General features: G+C 43.4%; 1 protein-coding gene across 6 annotated transcripts in view; it reads right to left on the bottom strand.

The window, feature by feature from the left end:
- Window positions 1–26,824, bottom strand: part of TRIO (trio Rho guanine nucleotide exchange factor) — a 355,575-nt gene that overhangs the window by 161,464 nt on the left and 167,287 nt on the right. For all 6 annotated transcript variants that reach the window (XR_011530455.1, XR_011530456.1, XR_011530457.1 and 3 more), the window contains exons 10-11: window positions 19,247–19,369; window positions 7,706–7,897 (exon numbers count right to left, since the gene is read on the bottom strand). Coding sequence is in view for 3 of the 6 variants with exons in the window: in XM_070587180.1 (XP_070443281.1) it covers window positions 7,706–7,897; window positions 19,247–19,369 (315 nt within the window). In the remaining 3 variants the exon portion in view is untranslated. The remainder of the gene's footprint in view (window positions 1–7,705; window positions 7,898–19,246; window positions 19,370–26,824) is intronic.

Genomic DNA, 26,824 nt, shown 5'->3' on the forward strand with positions numbered 1-26,824 from the left:
TAAAGGCCACATATGACAAACTCACAGCCAACATCATACTCAATGGGGAAAAACTGAAAGCCATCCCTCTGAGACCAGGAACAACACAAGGGTGCCCACTCTTCCCATTCTTATTCAACACAGTACTAGAGGATTTGGCCAGGAGCAATAAGGCAAGAAAAAGAAATAAAACAAAACCAAATAGGCAATGAACAAGTGAAGCTCTTGCTGTTTGCAAACAACATGACTTTATATATAGAAAACCCTACAGAATCCATTGGAAAACTATTAGAAATAATCAACTACTACAGCAAAGTTGGAGGGTACAAAATCAACTTACAAAAATCAGTTGCATTCCTATGCTCTAATAATGAACTAACAGAAAGAGAAGTCAAGAATACAATCCCATTTACAATTCCAACAGAAAGAATAAAATATCTAGGAATAAATTTAACCAAGGAGGTGAAAGACCCATGAAATGAAATGCAATGAAATACAATGAAAACTATAAGATATTATTGAAAGAAATCAACAATGTCATAAAGAAATGGAAAGATATTCCATGCACATGGACTGGAAGAATAAATACAGTCAAAATGTTCAGACTACCTAATGCAATCTAGAGATTCAATGCAATCATAATCAGAATCCCAATGACATTCTTCACAGAAATAGAAGAATCCTAAAATTCATATGGGGCAACAAAAGACCCTGAATAGCTAAAGAAATCCTGAGAAAAAAAACAAAGCTGGAGGCATCACAACCCCTTACTTCAAAATACACCACAAAGCTACAGTAATCAAAACAGCATGGCACTGATACAAAAACAGACACACAGATCAATGGAATAGAACTGAAAGCCCAGAAACAAAACCACACATCTACGGACAGCCAATCTTCAACAAAGGAGCCAAGAACACACAAGGGAGAAAAGAAAGTCTCTTCAATAAATGGTGCTGAGAAAACTGGACAGCCACATGCAAAAGAATGAAAGTAGACCGTTATCTTTTGCCATACACAACAATGAACACAAAATGGATCAAAGACTTGAAGGTAAGACCTGAAACCATAAAACTCCTAGAAGAAAATACAGGCAGTACACTCTTTGACATGAGTCTTAGAAGGATCTTTTTGAATACCATGTCTACTCGGATGAAGGAAACAAAAGAAAAAATAAACAAATGGGACTACATGAGACTAAAGAGCTTTCTGAAAGGCAAAGGAAACCATGAACAAAACGATAAGATAACCCACCAACTGGGAGAAAAGATTTGCAAATCATATATCCAATAAGGGATTAATCTCCAAAATATATAAAGAACTCACACAACTCAACAACAAAAAAACAACCAACCCAATTAAAAAAATGGGCAGGGAATATGAACAGACATTTTTCCAAAGAAGATATACAGATAGCCAATAGGTACATGAAAATATGTTCAACATGACTAATCCTCAGGGAAATGCAAATCAAAACTATACTAAGATATCATCTTACACTTGTTAGAATGGCTATAATCACCAAGACAAAAAATAACTAATGTTGGAGAGGATGTGGAGAAGAGAACCCTCATACACTGCTGGGGGGAATGCAATCTGCTACAGCCACTATGGAAAACAGCATGGAGATTTCTCAAAAAATTAAAAACAGAAATACCATATGACTCAGCTATCCCACTACTGGGTATCTATCCAAAGAACTTGAAATTGACAATTCAAAGAGACTTATGCACCTCTACATTCAGTGCAGCATTATTGACAATAGCCAAGACACAGAAGCAACCCAAGTGCCCTGCTACAGATGAATGGATAAAGAAGATGTGGTATAAATATACAATGGAATACTACTCAGCCAGAAAAAAAGACAAAATCATCCCATTTGCAACAACATGGATGGACCCTGAGGGTACTATGTTAAGCGAAATAAGCCAGACAGAGAAAGACAAACACTGCACAATTTCACTTATATGTGGAAGAAAATTAACACAGGGACAAAGAGAACAGTTCAGTGGTTACCAGAGGGGAAAGAGACTGGGTAGTGGGCACAAGGAATGAAGGGGCATATATCTATATGGTGACATAAAAAATAATGTACAATTGAAATTTCACAGTGTTAGAAACTATTATGACCTCAAAAAAAAAAAAAGCTGGGGAATATGTTTAGAGGTATCACATATATCTTTGAAGGTATACACGGGGGGATGGAAACAGGCATGAACAAAAAAGCAAATCATTTTAGAGAATACAAATAGCAGCAAAAATACCGTTAAGGAAGCCAAAAGAAAAGGCTTGAAAGTTGAAAATCAAATTTTAGAGAACTTTGCACAGGAGATATACGGGATCTGGAGGGGTCAGATGCTTGAGAGGCTGGGGTCACTCAGAGAACTAACGTGTCCCCTCACCTGCATGCCCCATGCCCAACAGAAATGGGCTTCTCTGGAAAGTCAGCAGTGAAGAGGCTCTGCTTTGTGCCTGCCAATGACTACAAGAATCCATCAGAGGGCAGCTGGTCTAGGCAAGGAGCACCATGTACCTTTAGTCAGTTTTCCTGAATTAGTTTAACTACAACGTGTGTGACTGGTTCTGCAGCTCCACAAGGGAAAGAAGATAAAAGAAATGTGGGCCCGTTGAGCAGTGGCAGGTTGAGAAAGTACTGGTACGTTTTCAACACACTCCTGGTGCAAACTCAGTGAGGACGAGAGAGAGCTCCCGCTTCCTAGTAACCCTCCTCCGACCACAGTGCAAGGTCCTGATGGCTCGCTCCCTGCTCCCCTGGGAGAGCTGAGCACTGGCCCAGTATAAGGAAAGAAGTCTGCTTGCTTAACTGTTAGGCATAAAAATGAAGCCAGACTGGTATGCTGTGACAAAGAAATCTCCAGGTGGCTGAGAGGCCTTTATTTTTGACTTCTGAATAAAATGAAAGGTTCCTCTTTTCCCAGGCATTACCCCAAACAAAAACTTGTCCCAGTTCAGTGTTGAAGTTTGCAGAAGCAGAACCAAAAGCCTTCTTTACTTAACCCAGCAAGAATCACAGCCCGATTCAAAAGCGGGAATGATCTTTCCTGGGAAACCATGGCTTCTGGGAATCAAGGGAACAAAACCCAACTTGAGGCCACTGAATCAATTCCAGAAATAGACTCTGGTCAAGAACTCAATGTCACCACCTGGTTGCCTCAAATAACCCACAAATTTCAAAGGTAATTATCAATTAGCTCAGGACCTAATTTCAAAAATGACGTTGAATGAGTACAAATGGATGGAAATAATCATGCTTTTGCTATATTTGAAAATGGAAATATGTCCCTCTATCATTAAATCTCAGAGTGATGTGCCAGAAATAGACATCATTTATTCCACAATCTGAGTATCTGCTAAGTCTGGGAGGCAGGCTAATGAGTGGGATACAAAGATAAGTCAGACTCGTTTCCAGTCTTGAAGGAACTTAACATCTACGACGGGAAACAAACGTCTAAAATGCTCCATATACACAAAAGCAGAAGTATATTTTGCCACTAGTGATTCATCTTTCTATCACCTCCTTGTACATTAGAGCTGACATGGGAGAGACTTTGGAATCAATGAATGAAGGAACAGTGGAAAAATGCATTCAAAAGGAAAGGAGGACAGGTGACAAAGGAGTAATAATGGGAGAATTATAATCAGAATTGACATGAATAAAATGCCAGAAAAGAACAAGGGACTAGAGAGATCGAGAGGTAGAAAAATGTAGGAGGGTAAACATTCTCTTAAAATAAAGTCTAAATTTATTTTAGGCCAATCAACATTTCTTTTAAATACTACTTTAAAAACATAAAGAAAGGGTATCAGTCTTCAAGTCTTCTGAGGAGAGGTTAAGCATCTCATGAATTCTTTTTAGAGAAAAAAATGAAGAAAGGGTCCCAGTATGCTTCCAAATCTGGGTTGAAGGATGAAATCAGGGCTGAGACCTTCATCATCCACCTTCTGCATCCCACCTCAAGGTATAAAGTATTTGCCATCTATGTGAAAATACATCCTCCTTTCTCTCTTCCAAGGAACAAGTGTCCTCTATTCTGTCCTCTGGGGCAAGAGAGTGAAGGAGAGTTCAAGAGGTCTCAGCATGCCCAATCTAAGTGCTTGGCTTGTGACCAGACTTACAACCACCAACCTTCTTCCAGGTGTGAGTCTTAAAAAGAAATCCCGAGCAAACACTGAGCAGACATCACCTTGACCTGACACGGTTGTTAATGAGATCACCTTTGTGTTACATACTCATCAGAACCAGAAATTCACTGCACAAAAGAGAGAGCAACAGTTATGCTCCAGATAAAGTGAGAAATAAAACCACCGCTGAGCCTCTGGGAGGGAGTAAGGTTAACTTCCGTGTCATGAGAGCCTGTGACAGTGAACTTCAAAAAAGCTTCATGTGTTTATCCTCCTCTTTGTAATTTTAAATGGTATCATCTGCTTGAAAATTAATTCAGATAACATAAATGTTTTAGCAATTTTTCATTCATCTGATTCATTAAAATATTTAGTGACTTTATACAAACACATATTTATTTAATTAGCGTGATTTCCTCCTCTTGGCCCTTCTCTTCCCTCCAATTTCATTTTAAACTAATTAAGTGCGTTCTAAACAATATGAGTTTTCATTCAACAACCAGTTTCAAAACACAAGGACTGAAGATACCACCTCTTCCTGCACAAAACTTACCAAATATCCCTGTGGGTTTCAGGGCATGCATACAGCACAGAGAAAGGAGACTGAGGAAAATTCTGGGGCTGGTCAGGAAAAAATTAATTTACCAAGAAAATGGCTGGTGCTAAAAATGCAGTCCCAGCACCTGGCAGGGGGAATGAGGTGGCACTGTGCCCATGAGCTGCCGGCTCTCAGAATGTCTGTGCTGCTGGCACCCGGGCACAGGTGGGGCCTGCTGCACACTCCCCCAGCTGCTCACTGAATCCTTCCTCAGCCCCAGGTCACTTGAGGGGCGCACAGTTAAAAGGAACCAAATCAGGGTAAACAAGCCAGTGTCTCTGCAACTGTGATGGTCTTCCACGTAAACAGGCAGGAATGAGTGAGCTGCACCTGACATTCTCGAGCTGTAGGAGTGAGCCACTCCACCTTTAGACAGACTGAAGGCCTCCTCGTCTACGAGCCTCATACACACTAGAAGTGCCTATGGCATAAATCAATGAAACACAATGTATTTTCACTTTTAAATAAATTTTCAAGCCTAGGGGACAAGACAGACTCTATAGTTTCCTAACTGAAATGCTCTTAATTGTAAGATTTTTCCTTAAAAATCCTTAAAAATGCTGTTGATGTCACAAAACCTAACAAACCCAAACAAAGTCTCTGGAGAACGGCTTCTGTAAAATGCTTCCCTTCCAGTTTCCTTTTGTGACTCTTTCTGAAAATCTTAACAAAGCTGAAAAGGTGAGCTAAATCATAAATACCACTCCATGGAAAGAGCCTTTTCTGTCCCCAAAGTAAGTTAAATCTTTACAAATCCTGCTAGAGAATATTACTAGGCATGTCACACAGAGAGGATCAGATTACAAACTGCTCTTGCTGGGTCCCCAGACCTGAGGTCGGCTTCCCCCGCCCCTTCCTCCCAGTTCTGTGAACTGCTGCGCAGCTACTGGTCCTGCCTCTCCCACCGCTCAGAGGCTGCCAGGGCCACAGTACCCGGTGTGGCCCAAATGAGGAACTCCAGCCCCCATGTGCTACACTTTCCCTAGGAAGGTCCAGGCTGCCCTGAGCTCCTCGTCTGCTTTCTGTCTGTCTCGGCTTTTTCACACACATCACCTTCTTCCTCTCAGCCAGGGTGTAAAAACACGCAAGATAAAGAGAAGCTAATACTGATGGGAAAGAGAGAGTAACGAACAATTACAATGCAACACGACAAGTGCTGTAACAGGTGCATATAAACAAAGTTCTAGAAAGTGTAGGGGGAACAGCTAACTGCCTAGGGAAGGGAAGGGGAGCAGCAAGTCCAAGTCTCAAGAGTGTCAGAGTGTTACAGATCCCAGGAGCCTGTGCTGAGAAGGAGCGGCCTTGGAGGAAGAGACAGCACGGAGGGGGCTAGAGGGAAAGCAGAGACCAGATCACGAAGATGCTGAGGGGTTTCAGGCTGGTCCCTCATACATAAAGAATCACTGATGGTTCAAGGGGTACAACCAAATCAAATTTGTATTTCAGAAAAATTAATTCTGGTGGCAGTGCTGCAGGAGGCTGGGGAAAGAGCTGGCAGAGGCAGGATTAGTCAGTAGTTATAGCTTGACTCAGCAGTGAGGACCTTACAGCCTGGTGACACGTGCATCCACAAACGGAAATTGTCAGGGACAAATGTCTGCCTAACACGTCTCCTTGGAAAAACAGTCTCTTTGTAAATACTGTGAAGTCTTTTTCAGTCAGGGCATCATTAAGAGCAGGGAAAGAAGCTGGTCGTGTTGGTGACAACCGTCCCAGGCCCACAAAGCGCCAGCCCTTTTGCAGAAAGGGCTGCCCAGCAGAGGATGGCAGAGCACGCCAGCCCGGGGGGCTGAGGCACAAGCTCCTGGGGTCCCAGCACTCAGCCAAATACGCCCCCTACACTCTTCCCGTGGGCTCACAGAGTTTCTGAGTGGGAGGGGAGTATGGTTTTCCTGGAGCCAAACTTCCAAGTTACAAATGGCCTGGTTGAGGAGTAACTACTCACAATCCCAGAACCGGCAGTGAAGTTCCCTTCCTTTAAACAGATCTACTGGTCCCCAATTTCCGATGCCTTTAAACAAGGCCAACCAGACCAGCCCTCTCCTGAGAATCTCCCGGTAGTCTTGCTCTGCCCAGATCCTTCTTCCTAGCCTGTTGCTATAAACCTTCATGTATTTTATCCCCAATTACCCAGAAAGGCTCCTCGTTTCCCATTTACAAAGAGCTGTGGAGAATTTTTTTCCTTAGAAATAAGATGCAGTAAGTTGACATCCCTATTCAATTTGTGGTCCTGCTGAAAACGTTAATTTTTATTATAAATCCTTTTTCTCAAAAGCTACATAATAGTTTAATGTAACTTTATATTTCTAGTAAGAATAACATATATGCAAGGCATAATTAGGACCAACTATTTTTCACCTAGCAAATAACACATTATCTCTTATTGTGAGGTAAGTTTATTAGCAAGAGCATATGTATGACATTAGCATTAGTAACACTAAGGCCATGTTGGTTTGGGTACATTTAAACTCAGTATTATGTAAAATTCACTTTTATTAGTATCTGGGAGTAGTCACACAGTCTGATAAAGTCAGAAGGCAGCCATGACTTTCGCCACATGACAGGCTGAAGCACAGAAGGGAAACCCAGAGCTCTGAGCAGAAAGAGCAGTTCTCTAGCCAGGCTAAAATGCATGCACGCTCTCCCTCTCCAAGTTAAAGGGATCTCCTTCAGCTCCCGTTTTCTCTGCTCACATCCTAATCCTCATCTCTCCCCAGCCACCCACAACCCTCAAGGGGCCCCTCCTGACAGACACACGGGCTCCTGCCGCCCCGGCAAAAGCATGCCTGCACTCGGGTGATGAGGAGGCACAAGCATTCTAGCTCAGTCCCCTGTCCACACTGACCCGCTCAGTGTAAATAGGCTACGTATCCTCACTGGCCATTTCTTGTCCACTTTCTCACATCACAACCAGATCCACATTCGTTCCACGGAGTTCAAAGACCCCTGCAGACACGGCTACATCTTTGTCTCCTGATGTCTTACCTCTTTTACGTGGGTGTGAAAGGACACTGACATGTCTAGTAGGATCTTCCGTTGCTCAACACGCCGAACAAAATCTTGTATCCGGTCTTCGAGCTGATGGGCAGCCTGATAAATCTCTTCTGGGTCACATTCCCCCGTCTGAGCCAGCTGCTCTGCTGCTTCTAGTAATTTATCTGCATTGGTATATGTGTTCTGCACAAGGGAACATATAAAGAAACAGGGGGTGAAACAGAAAGAAACCGGCCAGGCCAGGAGTCATAAAACTCCGCAACACAAAGGCAGTCTGCGATATTCCTGATCATATCCGTAAATCATACAGAACAAGTACGATGAGAAGAGATGACTTTAGGAGTTTGATACATCCCTGTGAGCAGCCTTTTCCATTCCTGTTTTAGACTGCTAAACTTTGAACCTCATGGCAAAGCCCTTTCAACTACAGCAGAGATGGGTGTCCGGAGGCAGCTGCTGGCTGCCCCGTGACTCATAAAGGGCTTTCAGCTTTTGCTGCTGCACAGCAAGAAGACGGCACGTCGCCACAAGTGCCCACTTCACTTTTCTCCTGGTTTTATGACAGAGTGGAGAGTTCCAGTTTTGTGTCTTTCAGTATGATAAAGATTTTGTGATAATTCCCCAAGCGCAAGCAAAAAGGTTAAGTTTCAGACAAACATAAGCTGCTCTTTTCACGTTTCCACTTACTGGTAATTTTTTGCTTATCTTTTTTCTACGTAAGGGTACACATTTTTTGAGAAAAAGGAAATAATCACTATAATGGCTATAAAGTAGCCAGAGTTTGAAAGAGCTGAAAGTGTAAACAGGTGTCTCAAATACTCTGAACATTACTCCTTCTTAAATTCTTGATAAACTAGAGGCTGCAAAGGGTCCCACAAATAAACAAGTATGCCAGAGACCTGACACTGTTAAAAGAACTGCTGGTGAGAGGCTCACGGACGGGGATGGGGGGCTGCCGAGGCAGTGCCGGGGAAGAACAGAACGAGGCCTTCTGAAAAGGCCAGCCAAGCAAGTCTGCAGCTCCCCTGAGAAACAGGTGGAGCCCTTCCAGCCTCTCCTTCTCCAACATTTCAGCTGTAAAGCCAAGCAGGGTTGGTGCCTCATTAGTGAGGGCAGGTGATGGCCCACGGTGTGGGGATGGTGTCCCTGCAGGGTGTCCAAGCCTGAAGGGGAGCAAGGGCACCCCTGCAGTGGGCAGCCTCCCAGCTGGAAGACTGGTTAGGCTGGGGGCATTAATCTACTAAGTCAATACATTAAGGATAATGAGAGGCAGGGTCCTCACTGTGGAGAAGGGAGTGACAAATATGGAAAAGGACAAAATCTGAGTTAATCCCGTGGCACTGGGTTGGAAGTAGAGGTATCAGCATGAATACACAGTTTTCAACAGAAAGATGTGTAAATGTGCATGTCATGTGCGCACGCACGCACGCGCACACACACAGTCACATGCTCCCTCCCACTATCCACTGAGAGGACCTGGGAGCAGCGATGGCCCAACAGCAATAAGCATGCTTAGCACCTGAACTTCCACTACTAACACCATTCTCCTCTAAAGGGAACCAGGGCTCTGTGGAGAAATGACTGATTCCAGGGTTGGGGTGGGATAAAGGACAAGATGAGCCTGAAACATCTGACTGTGCTAGAACATAAGGAGAAGCTCAGGAACAATGTGGACAGGTCAGAACCCAGAAGTCAACGAGAGGAGGCTCCTGCTGGCCAAATGAGGGCAATCTGAGTAAACAACAATGGTAATAGAGTACAACACACTAACACAACAGGAAAGAAACCATGAGTCACACAGTGACATAAATAAATAAGACCAGATGAGGAACAGGATACTGTAGAATTTCAAAGTACCTTCCCACAAAGTACTTACTAATTACGAAAGGGGAAAGGCTCACTTTCCAGTGGAGAAGTCAGATGGACACCACCTTAACCCAGGGCTCAAAATGAACACCTTATGTAACAGGACTGTGTGCCACCTGGTGGGACGGCATGAGAAGGACACAGCAGCTCTGTATGATAGCCCTGCTGAAGACGGATAATGGGGATCTAATCATGAGGAACCATCAGACAAACTCAAAGTCAGGAGCAGTCTCCAAAATAATGGGCCTGAAATCTTCCAAAAGGTCAGGTCACAAAAGTCAAGGAAACCAAGGAGCTGCTCTCAGCTCAAGGACACTAAAAGATGTGACAACTAAAGGCCAGGGTTATTTTACACTGGATCCCTTAGTTATACAGGACATCATGGGGCCCAAGAGTTAGAAGGTAATCCTGTATCAATGTTAATTTCCTGATTTTGATGGTGTTATTATGTGTACAGCAGAATGTCCTTTTTTGGTAGGAAATACACACTAAAGTAAATGGTTCAGGGGAAAACAAGCCTTTTGTGCTGTACTTCCAACTTTACTGCAAGTTTAAAATAATTTTATAACAGGTGTAACATACAGTGTGATAGGTCTGAGGTGATCTCAATGACAAAGCTATTGATGCCCATTTACAGAGCAAGAGTGCCCCTGACGTCAGGGTTGGGGTTGGGGTGGAGCAGTCCATCTTCTGCAGGCAATAAGGAGGGGTGCAGTGCTGACAGAGAATTAAAAGAAATAATAAAGGCCAGCTAAAAGTCTGTCTGCTTTTTATCACCACCACAGGCTGAACACTCCCCACGCCCTGTCTGCCATGGTCACGAGCACTTATTGTGGGTCAGGTCTAAGTGAGCCCATTGCACTGGGCCGTCCAACCTGAACAACAGTCCCCTTTACAAGTAAGGAACCTGAGGCCTGAAGGGCAGTCACTGGGCTCAGGGGACAAGGTGGCAGGCGGTAGAAGCAGGACTCAACCCAGGTCTGTGTGACTCAGGAGCCTGTGCTTACAACCATCCACCATATTGTCAGCTGGTGAGACTCCTCAAAACAGTGTTTTACGTAGCATTGCTTTACACGCCGCCATGGGGCAAGGTTCGCAGGCATCTCTTTCTCTCTGTCCATCTGAAAAACCATTTTCAGGGGACTTCTCTTTTTGGTACTATCCAAACTCTGATGAGAATGCCCCACACTATTAACAAAGGACCTTTCAGAACTTTTCTTTACAAAAGAACCCTTTAAAATTTACTAATTATGGCCAACTTGGAAAATGTATATGTGGACATTTTACACAATCTTTGGAATCAATTATTTGAAATAATTTGAAAAGCACGGTCAGTTCCAAATCTGATGCAGAACTTAAAAGCACAATCAAAGGGTTTTATATACACTCAATATGACACAATTGGAAGCTAAGTTATAATAATTCCTGCATAGAGCAGAAAGAGTAAAAGTGCCCACTTCAAAAGAGCTTTGTAACAACAGAAGCATGGTTTATAAATGTCCACTCTCCCTCCTGCGCGACTCTGGACCTCCACATCCCCTATGGTGCAGTCTGGCAAGCTGCCATGACAACTGTGTGACAAGGAGATTCTGAGTGACAGGACAGAAAGAGTCTCATGTCAGCTCTGAGTCAATGACTTTGTGGCCCAGAGAGTCAGGCTAGAGACATCACCCCGCCATGTGGATGATAAGGGAGGAGTTAAACTATGAATTAGAATTAGAATAATGCGGTAATAAAGGAAATGATGAGGAAGCTATTAATGACAATAATAAAAAATAATGACAAGAAACCACTGGAGCCAAGAGGAGACATGACAACTAAATGTAATGTGGCATTCTGAATAGGATCCTAGAATAGGGGAAAACTAAGGAAATCTGAATAAAGTATGGGCTTTACTTAATAATAAAACATCAATATTAGTTAATTAATTATAACAAATGTACCATATTAATGAAAGATGATAATAATGGGGAAAATAGATGCAGGGTATGGGAACTCTATATCATAATTTTTCTGTAAATCTAAAACTGGCCTAAAGAAGTTTATTAAAATACATGTATGTACACATATGTGTATGTATACACACACACACATATATATGTGTATATATATGTACACACACATATATGTATATGTAGATTTTTTAAAAACAGCTTTCACCTATGGAACTATTAGTGAGCACCTTCCACAGATTCTCTCATGGAGGCCTTCCCTCCTGAGAGGCTGGGGCTCGGGCCGCTCGGTGCAGTCCCTGGGCACAGAGTAAGCTCTCCTTGTGACGGTCAGCTATTAGCACCAAGGGCTCTTGCTGTGGTGGTTCTGCATACATTTTGCCCACAAAGGTTCTCCAGTCACCAGAGACTGCACTCTGACGTAACTCCTCTGAGGATGACGGCTTTATGCAGATCCATGCTGCCCCTGTGGGGCCTCACCCAGGAAGCACGCTTCTGTGTCTCCAAGAAGAGGCACAAGAATGTGCTTCATTCAGTGCTGAATGAAGCTAACAGTGTAACATGCTTTATGCTGCATGTACACATTTCTAAGAGCCGAATCCTGTTTTCTGACTGACTGTCACTACAGCCGTGAAGTCGCTTACCTCTCGTGTTTGGTAAGTGGTGCCTCCCAAGCCCTCACCATTACATTTCTGAAAGCTTTCCGCCTCTCTGCCAGAGGTAAGGACATATACAACAAAGGTCCCAAAAGAACAAGTGCTCTTTTGAATTATCCGGGACACGAAACAGCATTCATCTCGTCCTACTTCTCATTTCACCCTTGAAAAAAATGAGCTGGCACACAGGGTTCAGTGGCTCTCCCCTGGCACAGCGGTGGGTGCTGGTGGACCAGGGTCAGCACGCTGCCTCTCTGAAACCCAGGGCCTAGGCCTTCTCAGGTAGAGCCTACCCCGGATCCTTCTGCCATGGAAGAAAACAGACTTCCGTGTGTTAATCAACACACCCGTCAGAAACGCTAACTCTGGAGCACTCACTGTCCCAACCACAGCTCTATAACGTGGACACTATTTCACTCCCGCTTCACACACGAGGAAATGGAGGCACGCACGGGTGAGTAACTTGCCCAAGTCAGTCAGTGGAGCTGGCATTGTTCAGGCAGCAAATGCCTAGGCCGGGGTTCCTCTCACAAGGGAAAATTTAGTCACTTAAATTCAGACTTGAAGGGGGCAGGGAGTGTCAGGTCAGAGAGCCTGTTTCAGAGTCTGAAGAGACTGGACTCTCCTACCTGCTGTCCTGTCCCTGAAGGCAGCTCTCTGTGGGCCCAAGTGCTGTCTGTGCGGTGGGGTAACAGTCCCAGCGATGAGGATTAAAGGGGATAATGTAAGCCGAACAGGTTCCTCTTTCTCTTGAGAAGTAAATTAAAACTGCATAACGGCTAGGACTCAGGAAACACCCAGAGCTTTTCAAAGGCGATCAGACCTTCCTCTCCCTACAACCCCTCACAGCTAAAACCTGGGTTTTACCCAAGATGGCCAGAGGCTATATTTAGAACCCAGAAAAGATGGGTTTTCTTGATCTTAGAAAAGATAGGAACGGAGGAAAACACAGACATTTCAAGGCCTGAATTTAGGGCATGCAAAAAGAGTGGAAGCATCCTGTGTGTCCACAGGCTGTGCAGAGTATCCTTGCAAAAGGTGAATGAGCTCAGCAGCGCCCAGGGAGTCTGAGAATCAGCCTGCTCTCTTCTGAAAGTCAAGAATGAACGTAAGGTCTCCTGCTTTCCTAAACAGCCACACTTTCTTATCCTGGAAGACCAGATAATTACACGGCATATATAAAAAGTTGGTGACAGAAATGGCTTCGTGGGGAACAACTTCACAACAGGTTACATCTTTGGAGGGTAATCTGAACCCCGGGGATAAGCAGACAGGAGAGAAGGTGGTGTGCGCACTCCCAGAGCGGACATTTATGGGAAGACGGGCTACGTCAGAGATTCGCTAATCATGTTACAGAAATCTCTGTGCTCTCAAAGCCAGCTACTTCCTTGAACCAGAGTTTTCTAGGTTTTACTGCCTGTTGTATTCATAGCTTTTTAAAATCTACAAAAGAACATTAACTTGGACAAGTATTTAGAAGGCAAAGGAGAAGATGACTGTCAAAGAGCGTCTTCCCTTCTGACAGTCATTTGCAAAACGCTTCACGTGGAAAGCACCTTTTCTTTCTTTTTAAAAGCTCTTGCATGAAAATGCAACATGGCTGCGTGTGCCACACTCTATAAACTCATTACCATGAATTCATTCACCAGGATGCATCTACTCACAGTCACCATATAAAATAAAGAAGGAATGGATCTTCAGATTCGTCACAAGGAGGTTCTTGGCTCTGCAAAACCATGTCCAAAAATGATCCAAGCGCTTCCTGATGTGGCTACAGCAGTGTCTGAAACAGCCTGACAGCGGGCTCGGCAGTGGAGTCTTATGTCCTGCAGAAGTTACACCCGGCTGTATGACTCCCTGCCACCAAGTCAACATGAGGATCTTTTCGGGTTCCTCCTTCCCAGAAAACAAGACTAGTTCTATATAATAAATAATCTATATTTAGTTCTTTTCAACCATAAGACTTTCACTACTTCCTTCTTGAATCTGTTGTCACTCTATCATACAGCAACTCACTATTCTGAAGAAGCTGACCACAGGAAAAATTTATTAAATAAACTTCTAATTCAAGATCTCTAAACTAAAGACAATTCAGAATTCATTTTACAAAGGATCTTTCAAAACATAAGCCAAGGAAACAAACTATCTAACCCTGAACTTAACTGTGAAAAGGAAATTTCTTCTCCCTCAACCCAAAATTTGTTTTACCTTTGTGAATATGTTTCAGAAAACGAAATAAGGCTCCTTATTAAGCACTAAAGATGCTTTTGTTCCCATTTTTAAGATGCCTCACAGGGCCATTCTGTCCAAAAAGATATATAAATCTAAAATATGAACTTAGGGGCTGGCCCCATGCCCGAGTGGTTAAAGTTCTGTGCACTCCACTTTGGCAGCCCGGGTTCACGGGTTCAGATCCTGGGCGCAGACCTATTCCACTCACCAGCCATGCTTTACAGGTACCCCACGTACAAAAAAAATAGAGGAAGATTGGCACAGATGTTAGCCCAGGGCTAATCTTCCTCAAGCTAAAGAAGAGGAGGATTGGCAACGGATGTTGGCTAAGGGTGAATCTTCCTCAGCAAACAAACAAACAAACAAACAAACAGAAGTTACATCTCTGCCATAAGCACTTCTATTACAATTTGGTTTGCCAGAAAGCAGTCAAAGATAGAGAAGGTAATTCACTTCATGGGCTCATTCCCCCTGTGCTAGAGCAAGACTGGGGTCAGTTTGCATTTTGGGAAGACCTAGAGAGCTGTCGATGAATGATGCTACAAACACAAACTGTAATTTTGTCTCAGTACTGAGGCCATGGTTTTTCTAGACCAAATCCACTGCACAGTCTTACTAAGCCAAGATCTCTTCTAGCTTAAAATGCTATCCTCCTCTCTCCTACTCCCCTCAAAAAATCTTTATTAAACAAGGCGGAAAGTCTAGAGAGAGCAGTCCACCCTGTTTTTTCAGGTCTTACGGCCCGCTCCCCACTCACTACAATTAATCTCTGGCTAGTTCTTACCGTATAGGGCAGTCCCCCTCCTCCACTGCCTGAGGGAGCACTCTGAGGCACAGCAAACTCCCTCCAGAACTAGCCTGCAGTGGTCCAGGAGTGTTCTCTGGGATTTACAGTATCTGCATGCACAGGGGCTGGTGTGCACTAGATTGTAGAGCTCCATTATGGACTACCAGGGGCCTGTCACACAATAGGATGTTGTGGATGGAAAGGCTCAGAGATTTTCACTCTAAAGCGCGTGGAGGGGAATTATATGAGTGGCTGGGTCCCAGTCCCCAGCAACGATGACAGACTGTTGAAAGCCTACTCTGAACAATGGCAAATTGCTGCGTGCCTAGTGACTGCAGTTTTACCAGACAGACACGCGTAAAGCTGGACTGCTGGGGACAGCAGACAATGAGGAGGCAGAGCAGAGTGGCAGAACACTCCTTCGAAACCAAGCGGTATCTAAAAAATACAGCAGAATCAAGTGACGTTCTTCAAGAGACGGGAGGATCTATAAATATTTAGTGCCAGAGGAAAAGAGCTAGGAGAGGGAGGAGTCCAAGATGCTAGAAAGAGGCCATCCTTGAAGGGCCCAGGGCCTGGCAGTGGGGCGGGAAGGAGGGTGCAGGTAGAGAGGAAAGCTGAGATATGCAGGTATGGCCAGGTTCAGGGTGGAGAGCTCAAAGCCTGCACCCCACAGTGGCTCTGCAGAGGAGAGGCCCACAGAGAGGAGAGTCTGGTCTCCGCCTGCGGCTCCCCAGGCCCTGGAAGGCCCGGCCCATGCTCCAGCCATGCAGACCACATGGCTGTGCTGCCCAACAGTCCCACCTGCTGTCCCTCATGCCTGCTTCTAACACCCTCTCCTTTCTTTGCCACCAAGCCGAATTTTACTAATTTGTGGGTCTTGGCTTGACAACAAGAACTACCAGGAAAAGCCCTCTGACAGGTGGCCCTGCCTCTTCAGGAGGAGGGCTGGCCCCTCCGTGCCTGGCAGAATGCCCGATACATGGAGGGTGATTATTTGAAAACCAGAGGGAGGGAAACTGGGTGCAGATGTTTGCAAAGTGAGCAAAAGGTGTTTATATTTAACGTTTTTTTCATGCACAGGTCAGGTTTGGGCTTAAGCACTTTCAATTTCAGGGAAAGAGGGTGAGGCACCCTTAGAATCCCAGGGACAATGAGCAAGAGATGCTAAGAAAGCAGTGCAAGTCAGCTGGGAAGAGGCAGGAGCAGACAAGTACCTGCCATTCTCGAACCGGAGTAAAGCAGACCACAGCTCAGGGTGCCACTTTAACTCTTGGCTTGCCCTAGAAACACTAAGGCAGAAACATTTCCTACAAAGGAAGTGTTCTCACTCTTGTTGTCCCCGGAGAACCTATGTGGACAGCTCTGATGGTTATCTGAGACCTGAGGAAATAAGTTCACCATGAAAAGATAGGGCAAGGTTAGCCAGAGAAGACATTTCCTTCATTTCGAATAGAAGGAACCACAGGAATTGGAGGCAGAAGGGTCACTGGGGTGCTGGAAATACAGGAGGACATTCAGCAGACCATCATCCCTCAAATAGACAAGGCTGCTCAGGAGGGTGTGAGGCAGGGCAAGGGCAGTCCAGTCTACAATCCCAGGGAACACGCTACTGGAGGCAGGAGCCTCCCTCTCTGAACAGATTCCGGCTGTGTGCTGTTGCACCTTTTAGATTCCTTGGGGCCTGAAGTTTGCTCATATGATCCAAATTTCCATCCATCCTCAAACCTCACTGGCTACAGCAGCAGCTTATCTTATGGAAAAAAAATAAAGGGGAGATAAGAGCACATTTCCCACATTTCTTCTGCTACAAGAGGAAGGCAAAATATTTTCCAGCAAGCGTTAAGTCAGGAGATCACCCACAACGTAGACAAGAAAAATCCGAAGACGCGTTGCACACGTGGCAAGGCTGCAGAACACACGATCTTTTCTTTCCTGTTTCTTGAGATGGAGAAAGCATAAAGGTTGGGACTGTTGTTTTTACTTTACATAGGAAGACATGTAAAGAAGGTAACGTTTCAAAGGTGTTTTCACTGAATAGGACCCAAGTCATTTGTTTTGTTCTATCCTGTAATTCTACCCCATATTTATTTCCCTCACTAAACTGGTATATAATGGAACCCCTTGGCATGCAAAACCTACTGACACACAAGCCATGGTTTACTCTTGTTTATTTTGGTTTTATAGATTTGGAGACTATATTGTTAGATGCATACTGATACCCCTCCTTTTAAAACGAAAGACCCTCTTTATTTCTAATAATGGTTTCAAGTCTATTTGTTTAATATTAATATTTCTACGCCAGTTTTCTTTTGGTTAATACTTGCCTGGTGGATCTTTTTTCTAATATTTTATATATTTTCAAACTTCCTGGGTGTGTATGTTTTAGCTGTGCCCTTGAAAAGAACATATGGCATTTTTAAAAGATATTCAGTCAGAGAATCTTTGTCTTTTCACAAGTATAATCTATTTTGCACATTTACTGTAATTACTGATATTTATGGACAAATTACTACATTTTATTTTGTGACTTCTATCATGATTTTTGTTGTTCTCATTTCGTTTGCTCCCACCAGACCCATTTTCGTGAGTTTTTATTTATCTGGTTTTGTGTATTATTTTCCCTTTATACTGACTGGGACGTGATGATTTCTATCCCTAGACTTTCAGTGGTCGTTCAACACTGCTGACATGCACACCGGAACTGACAAATCTAAGATACACAACACCTCTTGCCACCCTCCTCAGAACACCCTTCCATCTTGCATGTTCGAGTGCTCTGGTACTTTAGTTCCACCTTGTTTTTAACTACCCCAAATTCACTGCCTTCTGTTTAAACGGTCAATCTTTTGATTTACAAATATATTTACCAACTTCTGTGCTTATTATTGATCCCAGTCCTTTCTTCTCATATTTCCTTTTTATTCCTTTAGTTAATTCATTCAACAAATATTTGCTGACTGCTTAAATATGCCAGGCACTGTTCCAGGTGCTAGTGATAGAGAAGTGAACAACACGAAGTCGCCGTTCCCGCCGAGTCTAAATTACAGTGGGTGCCTCCATCATTCTTCATAAACCATGTATGTTAGTCAGCTCTTCTGGTAACTACTTGAGCGGTAAACTTGCTCAGTCTTGGTCTATATTTTATCTGCACTACTGAACCACAGCTCAGCTGGGTATGGCATTCCAGGTTCAGTTATTTTCCCTCCAGACTCTACTCCACTCTCTCCCGGAATCTGTGGTTACTGATGAGAAGCCGGCTGTCTAAGAGTCATTCTCACAGGTGTCATTTTGTCCTTTCTCTCTTCTTGTCTCTAAGATCCTGTCTTTGGTGTTCCTCAGTTTCACCATGGTGTGTCTCAGTTTGGATTTGTACTACTAGACAACTTCTTTTTAAAACAATTTTTACCCTCCCTCCTATAGCTTCCATATATATACTTACATGATCCATATATAAGTTTTGGGAAGAACGTGGGCCAGGTACCCTAGATGATGCTACACATAAACCTTACTTTCTCTCCAGGAGCCCTTACTGGGCCTATTTTTCAGATAAGAAAATTAACCTTAGAAATGCTAAGAGGCTTTTCCAAAGTCACACAATAGTGGGACTTACAGCCAATGCTCAAACTCCACGAAGCCCAAGCTCTAACCTACTGCACCCCTGCCTCCCGCTTCCTAAGCACACACATTTAAAAGAACTGCAAAGGGACAAGAAATGCTGGGCCCATCACTACAGAAATGCAAGAAGGACTGTTATTCTGACTACGAACTGAAATTTCACAAACTAGTCAAGAGACATTGGTACAATAAATACAGCAAAAACATCTAAGACACTTTTCTGCTTCAAGAACATTTTTTGAAAGGGTCAACAACTAAATCATTTTTCTGTCTAGGAAATGACACCTTCACTCTGAAATCTGACCATCATCTTCAAACACACCTCACTAAGGCTAACTCATCTCAGATGTGGTTAAAACTGTAATTCAAAACCCACCACACAGGTTTTTATAGGAGAAAAGAGCAAAAGCCACTGTTTTACCTGTGCTACTTCTTCAAAATCTTCATGACGTTTCTGCAAAGCTCTAGCCCGATGGAGCGACTTCCCCACACCTGTATGCTTGCTCAGAAATGCTTCTCCATGGTTCTCAATCCAGTCCAGCACCTATAAGGAAATACAGGTACACAGACCATAAAAACAATGGCCTGCCTTGTTCAACGTTTAGGGCTACCTACTGAACATACACTCTGCTGTCAAAACGCTATAAGAAACAAGCAGCAAAGGAGAAAAAAAATTGGGAAGCAACTGGATACTAATCTAACACACTTGAGAATTACATCTTCTATCAGCTTTCCAACCATGATTTTAATCAGCTTTTACTTTAAAAGTGTAAATCTATGTATAAATGCTACATGCAATAATGATTAAATCAAACCTCACCTCATGTTCTCCATGACGGAGCCTCCAAAACGGACTGGGTTTTGTATGAGATAGTGGTTGTCAAGCCACAGAGGACTGTTTAACTGAACATTTTTATAAGGCTCAAAGCTCCACAACTCAGGCAATTCAAGTTTAACTACAGAGGTAGTGTTTTTCTGTCTCTTCTTGAGAAGACTCAAAACATATAAGTAAAACCTAAGAACATGAAACAGTCCAATGCCTTGGTCCTGGTCTTTGAGGATAATTTATATTATCCTCAGCTATAGACTAAGCTGTTGTGAAAGCTAAGCATTCCATGAATTTAAGTACTTAAAAGTTCTTGCTAGTTGAAATCCACTAAAGAAACAGTAAAAATAAAGCAGAGCAACCCAATGTTTCTAAGTTCGTAGCTGGACTGAGGAGCTCACTGGCTCTCGGACTTGAGAAATGACAAAACGCTGAGAATACATAACAAAACATTTACATTGCATCAAATGCACACTTCGCCTCTTTCTGATGGAGCGGGGATAACTAAGTCAGTTAAGTCTTAAGCCAAAAACAAAAACTTTAGCAGAAAGATATTATTTAAATATTTAAGGGGCTGGCCCCGTGGCCGAGTGGTTACGGTCGCGCACTCCGCTGCAGGCGGCCCAGTGTTTCGTTGGTTCGAATCCTGGGCGCGGACGTGGCACTGCTCATCAAACCACGCTGAGGCAGCGTCCCATGTGCCACAACTAGAAGGACCCACAACGAAGAATATACAACTATGAACCAGAGGGGCTTTGGGGAGAAAAAGGAAAAAAATAAAATCTTTAAATATTTAAACATTTAAGCATTTGTTAACAAGATGCTGAAGCACTGAAGGCTGCCTGGACTTCGCATTTAGTAACTAAGCTAACTACACAGATGGATCCAAATGGTCTTGGACTAAGGAACCACTGGAGCCCGCACAGTGAGGACGGTGGTCTCGAGGGCCATGGGGAACCAGACCAGTCATGGCACTCTGCTAATGGCAACATAAAAGGGACCTGAACTTGGGGTTCATTGCTACAAAAACGATCCCTTACCCTTTGTAACCTGCACTACAGAGAGGTCAGTGTGCTGACAGATACCTAGGAAAAAAAGAGTTCGCTGGTGAGGGCCAGAGCGCCCTGTCCAGGGACAACTGGACTTGCTCTCCATTGCTCCAAACTAGCTATCTTCAGAAGTCAAGGGTCTACTGAGGCTCCTTTCCGCATAAGATTTAGCAAAGTTAGTAGTACACGTAAATAAAATGGCTTGTGAACCTGATAAATCTCTGGTGGTCCTCTGTGAAGACCCTTGTAGAATCAGCAGAAGTGTGTGCACATGCACAGGTGGGAGGGTGAGGTGGGACGCAGAGGCCACACCCTGCAGGAGTGCTCAGCTAAAGCCACAGGTTTACCTTACTAATGTAGGTCATTTCCAAATGTCTTGTGTCAATGCCACCATTCTGCCAGTCACCTGGAGTCACACCACCAGAGTCCTTCTTACTGGACCCATTTGTAGTCTGTCAACTCAGTCCCTTAGTCCTTCGGAAAGCTCTCGTTTCCACCCTTCATTTCCACCCCTCTGCACACACAGAGTCTAGCTGTGTGCTCCTGGGCAAGTTCCTTATCCTTTCTGAGCTGCAGCTTCCTCACCTGCTCAGTGGTGACAATAGTGGGGAGTAGTATGTATTCAGTGAGATCTAAGTAAGCGTCTTAATATCAGTGTGGAAACACACAGCAGTGTGCCATCCCCATCCACAAACCACAACCTGTGGCAGGCTTCCATCTAATTTTAGGCTCTTTGGTGGCACAAGTTACAAATATTCCATTGCTTTTTTTCTGAGGAGGATTATCCATGAGCTAACAACTGTGCCAATCTTCCTCTACTTTATATGTGGGTCACTGCCACAGCATGGCATGAGTGATGTAGGTCCACACCTGGGAGCCAAACCTGTGAACCTGAGCCACCAAAGCAGAGCATGCCGAACTTAACTACTGTGCCACAGGGCTGGCCCCTCATTGCTTTTTAACTAGTGCACTTAGTACCTTATTTTTCTTTCTTGAGAGAGAGAGAGGGAGGGAGGGAGGGAGGGAGAGAGGGAGAGAAGGAGAGGGGGGGAGAGAGAGGGAGAGAGAGGAGAGAGGGAGGGAGAGGGAGGGAGGGAGAGGGAGAGAGACCTTTAGTACCACACTAGTACGTAGTGCCACATTCCCTGCCTGACTTCAAGGCAGATGTAAAGCTGCTGAGTTGCAGACATGACAGTCTCTTAGGACACACTATAAAACACATGTCCCATTCCACTCCTAAACCCATGTCCAATGACAACTTCAAGACTTCCCAACCTCAAAGAATGGAATGGAATGTGACTCTGGGCTTGAGGCCAATAGTATACAGAAGACAAGGATCAAATATTTTAAGTTTGAAAAGAATTTAGAGATACATAAGTAACACCTGTGCTACAGTCCACCTGCCTATCAGATCTGCACGAAGGGTGAGGAGACTTTTTTTTAAAATGACAACTATAGTATATTCTGTATATTTCTCAACTTTGCTGTAAAAAGAAAAATTAAGCCACTGGTAAGCAGCAAACCTGATGATTACTGGTAACTCAATCCAGACTTGAAATAAAGGTACAATTTCAAAAAGTGAAAGATAAGCATTATTTCGTAGAAAGGACTGGGAGGAAGCAAAACGGAGTTTTTTGAAAATAATAAAAATCTGTCTTTTAAGCCTAAGAAAAGTGTTTCAGGAAGCACATGCTGGAAATAAAAGCTATTATAAATCAACCACTTGGGGTTACAAGTGGGTTGCAATTTTTCTTTTAAAGTGGTTCCTTTAGACAAAACTGTAAATAGCAGGTGAAATTCTATTTCCAACAAACATGGAAGTAATTCAAAGCAGAGTGTAAAAATTCCAAGCACTTTTTAAAAATAGCAGCAGACAATTATGAAATCTAGCTCATATTCAAAACCAAACTCCCCCACGAGGCTTTTGGCTTCTTTTGCAAGTCTGAGAACACTTTCCAGGTTGCCAAGGAATTCTGACTCAATAGACTTGTCCAAGGAGCATTTTAGAGACACGCTTATGGAATCTTTCCACTAAAACAATCGGGGGCTTCATCAACGCAACCCGGCAGTTGCGCCCCTGACCTCACCTGACAGTGCTGTCATCTCTCTGCCTTGGGACCTCAACCCCAGGCAAGACAAGGCTGGCACAGGATTTGCTGCTCTGCTGCCACACTCGAGGGAAAGGGCAAAAGCCGATCCCTTCCCACTGGCTACCTGGTTCACAGGCAGCAAGCAAAGCTGGGAGGCCAATGCCACCCCCCTCTCCATTCAGAGGATGTGGTCCAAGCTCATTCCTCTGTACATCAGTGCCCTCTAATGGATACAGTGATGGCCCCAAGGTCAAGGTCGCTCCAAAGTAGAGCCACTAACACTTAAAGCACAGATACTGTCTCAGAATCTAAGTCAAAATGTTACATGTGCAGGAATCCTGACAGATTGTTTAGCTCAATTCCCTGTTTGTGATATAATTACAAGACTGAACGTGATAGTGGCAAGTGCGATTAGGCCCATTTCTTAACTAATAACTGTATTCCTGTCTGAGTGCCTGCTGTTGAAGCAGGCACTGACCTTGGCTGTGTGGGCACTAGGTCAACAATCCTCGCAGTGAGCCTGGGGGTGGGGGTGAGGGGAACATCCTCATCCCTATTTCACAGATGAAGCAGGACCAAGGGCCCTTGGCTACCACGTGGAAGAGCCAGCCTGTAGACTTGGATTCATGAAGTCTGGATGTGGGGTCCCTTCTCTTACCCTCTAGCCTATATGCATCTTTTATTATTATTATTATTATTATTTTTTGGTGAGGAAGATTGGTCCTGAGCTAACATCTTTGCCAATCTTCCTCCTTCTACTTTATATGAGGGACACAGCCATAGCATGGCTTGATGAGCAGTGTGAAGGTCTGTGTCCAGGATCCAAACCCGTGAACCCTGGGCTGTGAAAGCAGAACACATGAACTTAATCTCTACCCCACTGGGCCGGCACCTCACTGAGTCTTTGAGACTCAATAGGTGGCATATGGATGGCACAATGAAGTATGGAAAGAAAGAGCTGCTTTTGTTTCAAAACAGTTCAGGCACTTGAGTAAATTACCTCTGATGACATGACACCTCTGTAGTGGACAGCAAAACTGGGGAAGGGTAAACCAGCCAACACTACCAACCTGATGAACCCCTCAGGAACCAGCTGTTGGTGCCTTCTCCCCCCTCTCACGTGGCAGAGTCCTGCCCTTCTCGTACAACCTATCTGTAAAGTAATTTCCGTAATAAGCCCCCACTACCTAATATTCACTATGTTTGTGGATTAATATTAATTACTATTTCTTTAGGAATTTGTGAATAAATACTAAACCCTCATCAAAGAGGAGACTAACTCTTACAAGCCCACATCTCAACAACATGCAATATGAAGACCAATGTAATGCCGTTTTTCCTTTACAATGCAGAGGGGTTATTTCAGATACTAACCAGAGTGGCCCTCTGTCATCACCAAGCGCCACATTGCCACCGGCATCATTTATTGAGAGATTATTCTGTGCTGGGCTCAGAGGGCAACACAGTCCCTAATCCCTTATCCACGAAAAGCTAAAACAGCTCTGAAATTCCAAATATTTTCTCAAAACTTGGTCCCCAAAATTCACTTGGCAATAAGATCTGACCTGAGGCTATTAAGAGCCTTTACTGATCCCTTTAGTGAGTCCTTGTACATTTGGCTGCAGAAATCTCCATGAACTTGATTATGAGGGCACTGCCCAGACCCCCCGAGAGTGTTGTGTATCACATAGTGTATGCACTGTTACCTTCGTAAACTTTGAAAAATTCCTAATTCCAAAACACATCAATCCCAAAGGGCCACCAATAAGACAGAGTAGACTTTTATTATTATCCCTGTTAAGCAAGAAATTGAGGTTCAGAAAAGTTAAGTGACTTTCCCAAGAAAAGAACACCTAGAAAAGATCCAAATGTGAGAAGAAAAGGTCTTCTCAACTCCACACTTATGCTCACACCCATCATTACATTACTTAATATTATAGTTTGTAAATATTACATGAAAGCTTTAAAAATATTTCTAGCATTAGAGTTCCAGTTCTAGGATGCTGTTTGTAAAAACTAGGTAAGACCTCCGACATAAAACAACCAAGTGCACATTAAGTCAGTCTATTTTTACTGGTAACTCAGGATCCAAAGAGCATTCAGAGAAAATATACAAACATCTGTCAATTCCAGCTACTGTTTCAAAGAGACAATACAGTGAATAAAGAAGCATTTTCCGTTATAATTATGAGAAACCCTCCAAGTCACATTTCAGGCACACAAAAATGAAACAATTGGCTCTCCTGGTTCTAGGTTCAGTTTAAAAACTACAGTTACATGAAGCAAATTAAAAACACATGTAATTCTAAAATACTCTGAATTTGTTCTTTTTTCTATAATATCAGATTTTTCCAATTGCAAAATACGAACCTCCTCCCTGCCCATCCCACATTCCCTACAAAACCCAAGTTACCCTAGCTTCACTTATTTTAGTGACTTCCTTGTTCAACCTGCTGGCTCTTATTTAAGTCACTGGGGATTCCAATTCAGAAATGGACCTACAGTGTTTCTAGTTTTGCTTTTAAATAAGCATTCCTGAAAGAAGCTTTTACTCAGAGCTTTCCTCATGATCAAATCAATGGTATTTTAGTGATTCTAACAAAGGATGACTGATCAACTAAGCAATGTTATTTCAAATTTTGCTAAACGTAAATAGTGACCAGAAAGGAGGCCTTCACCTAGATAATGCTAATTTTTATTAAAAGCTGGTGTTTAGCATTGCTGTGAGGATAGCCAATGTTATACTATTAATGAAATTTACCCACAAAGTTAAAATCACAAATGAAGGATACTCTGAGTTTAAATTATTGGATTCCTCACATCTGTCGGAATGGCTCTGATTAACAAGACAGGAAAAAACAAATGTTGGAGAGGATGTGGAGAAAAAGGAACGCTCATACACTGCTGAGGGGGATGCAAACTGCATCCCACTATGGAAACAGGATGGAGATGCCTCAAAAAATTAAGAATAAAACTACCATATGATCCAGCTATTCCATTTCTAGGTATTTACCCAAAGAATATGAAAACACTAGTCAAAAAGATACCCATATCCTATGTTCACTGTGGTGTTATTCACAAAAACAACCTAAATGCCCATCAAGGGATGAACAGATGAAGAAGATGGTATATATACATAATAGAATACTACTGAGCCATAAAAAAAGATGAAACGTGCCATTTTTGACAACATGAATGGACTTTGAGGGTACTAGTTAAGTGAAATAAGTCAGACGGAGAAAGTCAAATACCAAATGATCTCACTCATATGTAGAAGACAAAACAACAACACACACAGACATTAGATTGGGGGTTACCAGAGGGGAAGGAGGAAGGGAGGAGGGCGAAGTGGATGATTAGGCACATGTACGTGGTGACAGATGGTAATTAGTCTTCGGGTGGTGAAGATGATGTAGTCTACCCAGAAATCAAAATATAAGGCTGTACACCTGAAATGTGTATAATGTTATAAACCAATGTTACTTCAATTTAAAAAGGTGAAATTATTGGACTCCACATGCTCATCCTACCTTAGGCCGCCTGACACTTTTTCTAAAGCTCAGAGCATAAGTTTTATTCTGGAAACCAGAGTCTTAGTCCTGTTCCTCCCTTCCCAGCGGAGGCCAGGCTACATAACACCTGCGCAGAGGAGAGCACACCGCCTGGGACAGCGGTGAGGAGCCAGCTCTGCTGGTGGGCCACGACCCAGGGCGGAGCTGCCCTCTCCTCTGTCTTCTGTTTCCAACCATCCATTCTAAGGTGACTGACTAAACTCCAAAATGTAAAAAAAAGAAAAAAAAAAGTCTCCTTAAGTAGCTTTTTTTTCTGCACAGTGATGGGCAACTGCAGCTTCTATGAAAGCCCTTTCCCCCACCTGAAAAGCCCTACTTAAACGTTCTTTCTGAAGTAACACGTCACTTCCGTTTTACTCTTTACTCTTCGATTAGCTCAGAAGTGAAGCATCCTTGTCAGTCAAGGGTGGTCAAGCAGCTAAAAAACCACTGGGCTTCTTGGAGCTTCGGTGCAGTCATATG

The sequence above is a fragment of the Equus przewalskii genome, chromosome 20 (genome assembly GCF_037783145.1).
Source record: "Equus przewalskii isolate Varuska chromosome 20, EquPr2, whole genome shotgun sequence".
NCBI classification, from domain to species: Eukaryota; Metazoa; Chordata; class Mammalia; order Perissodactyla; family Equidae; genus Equus; species Equus przewalskii.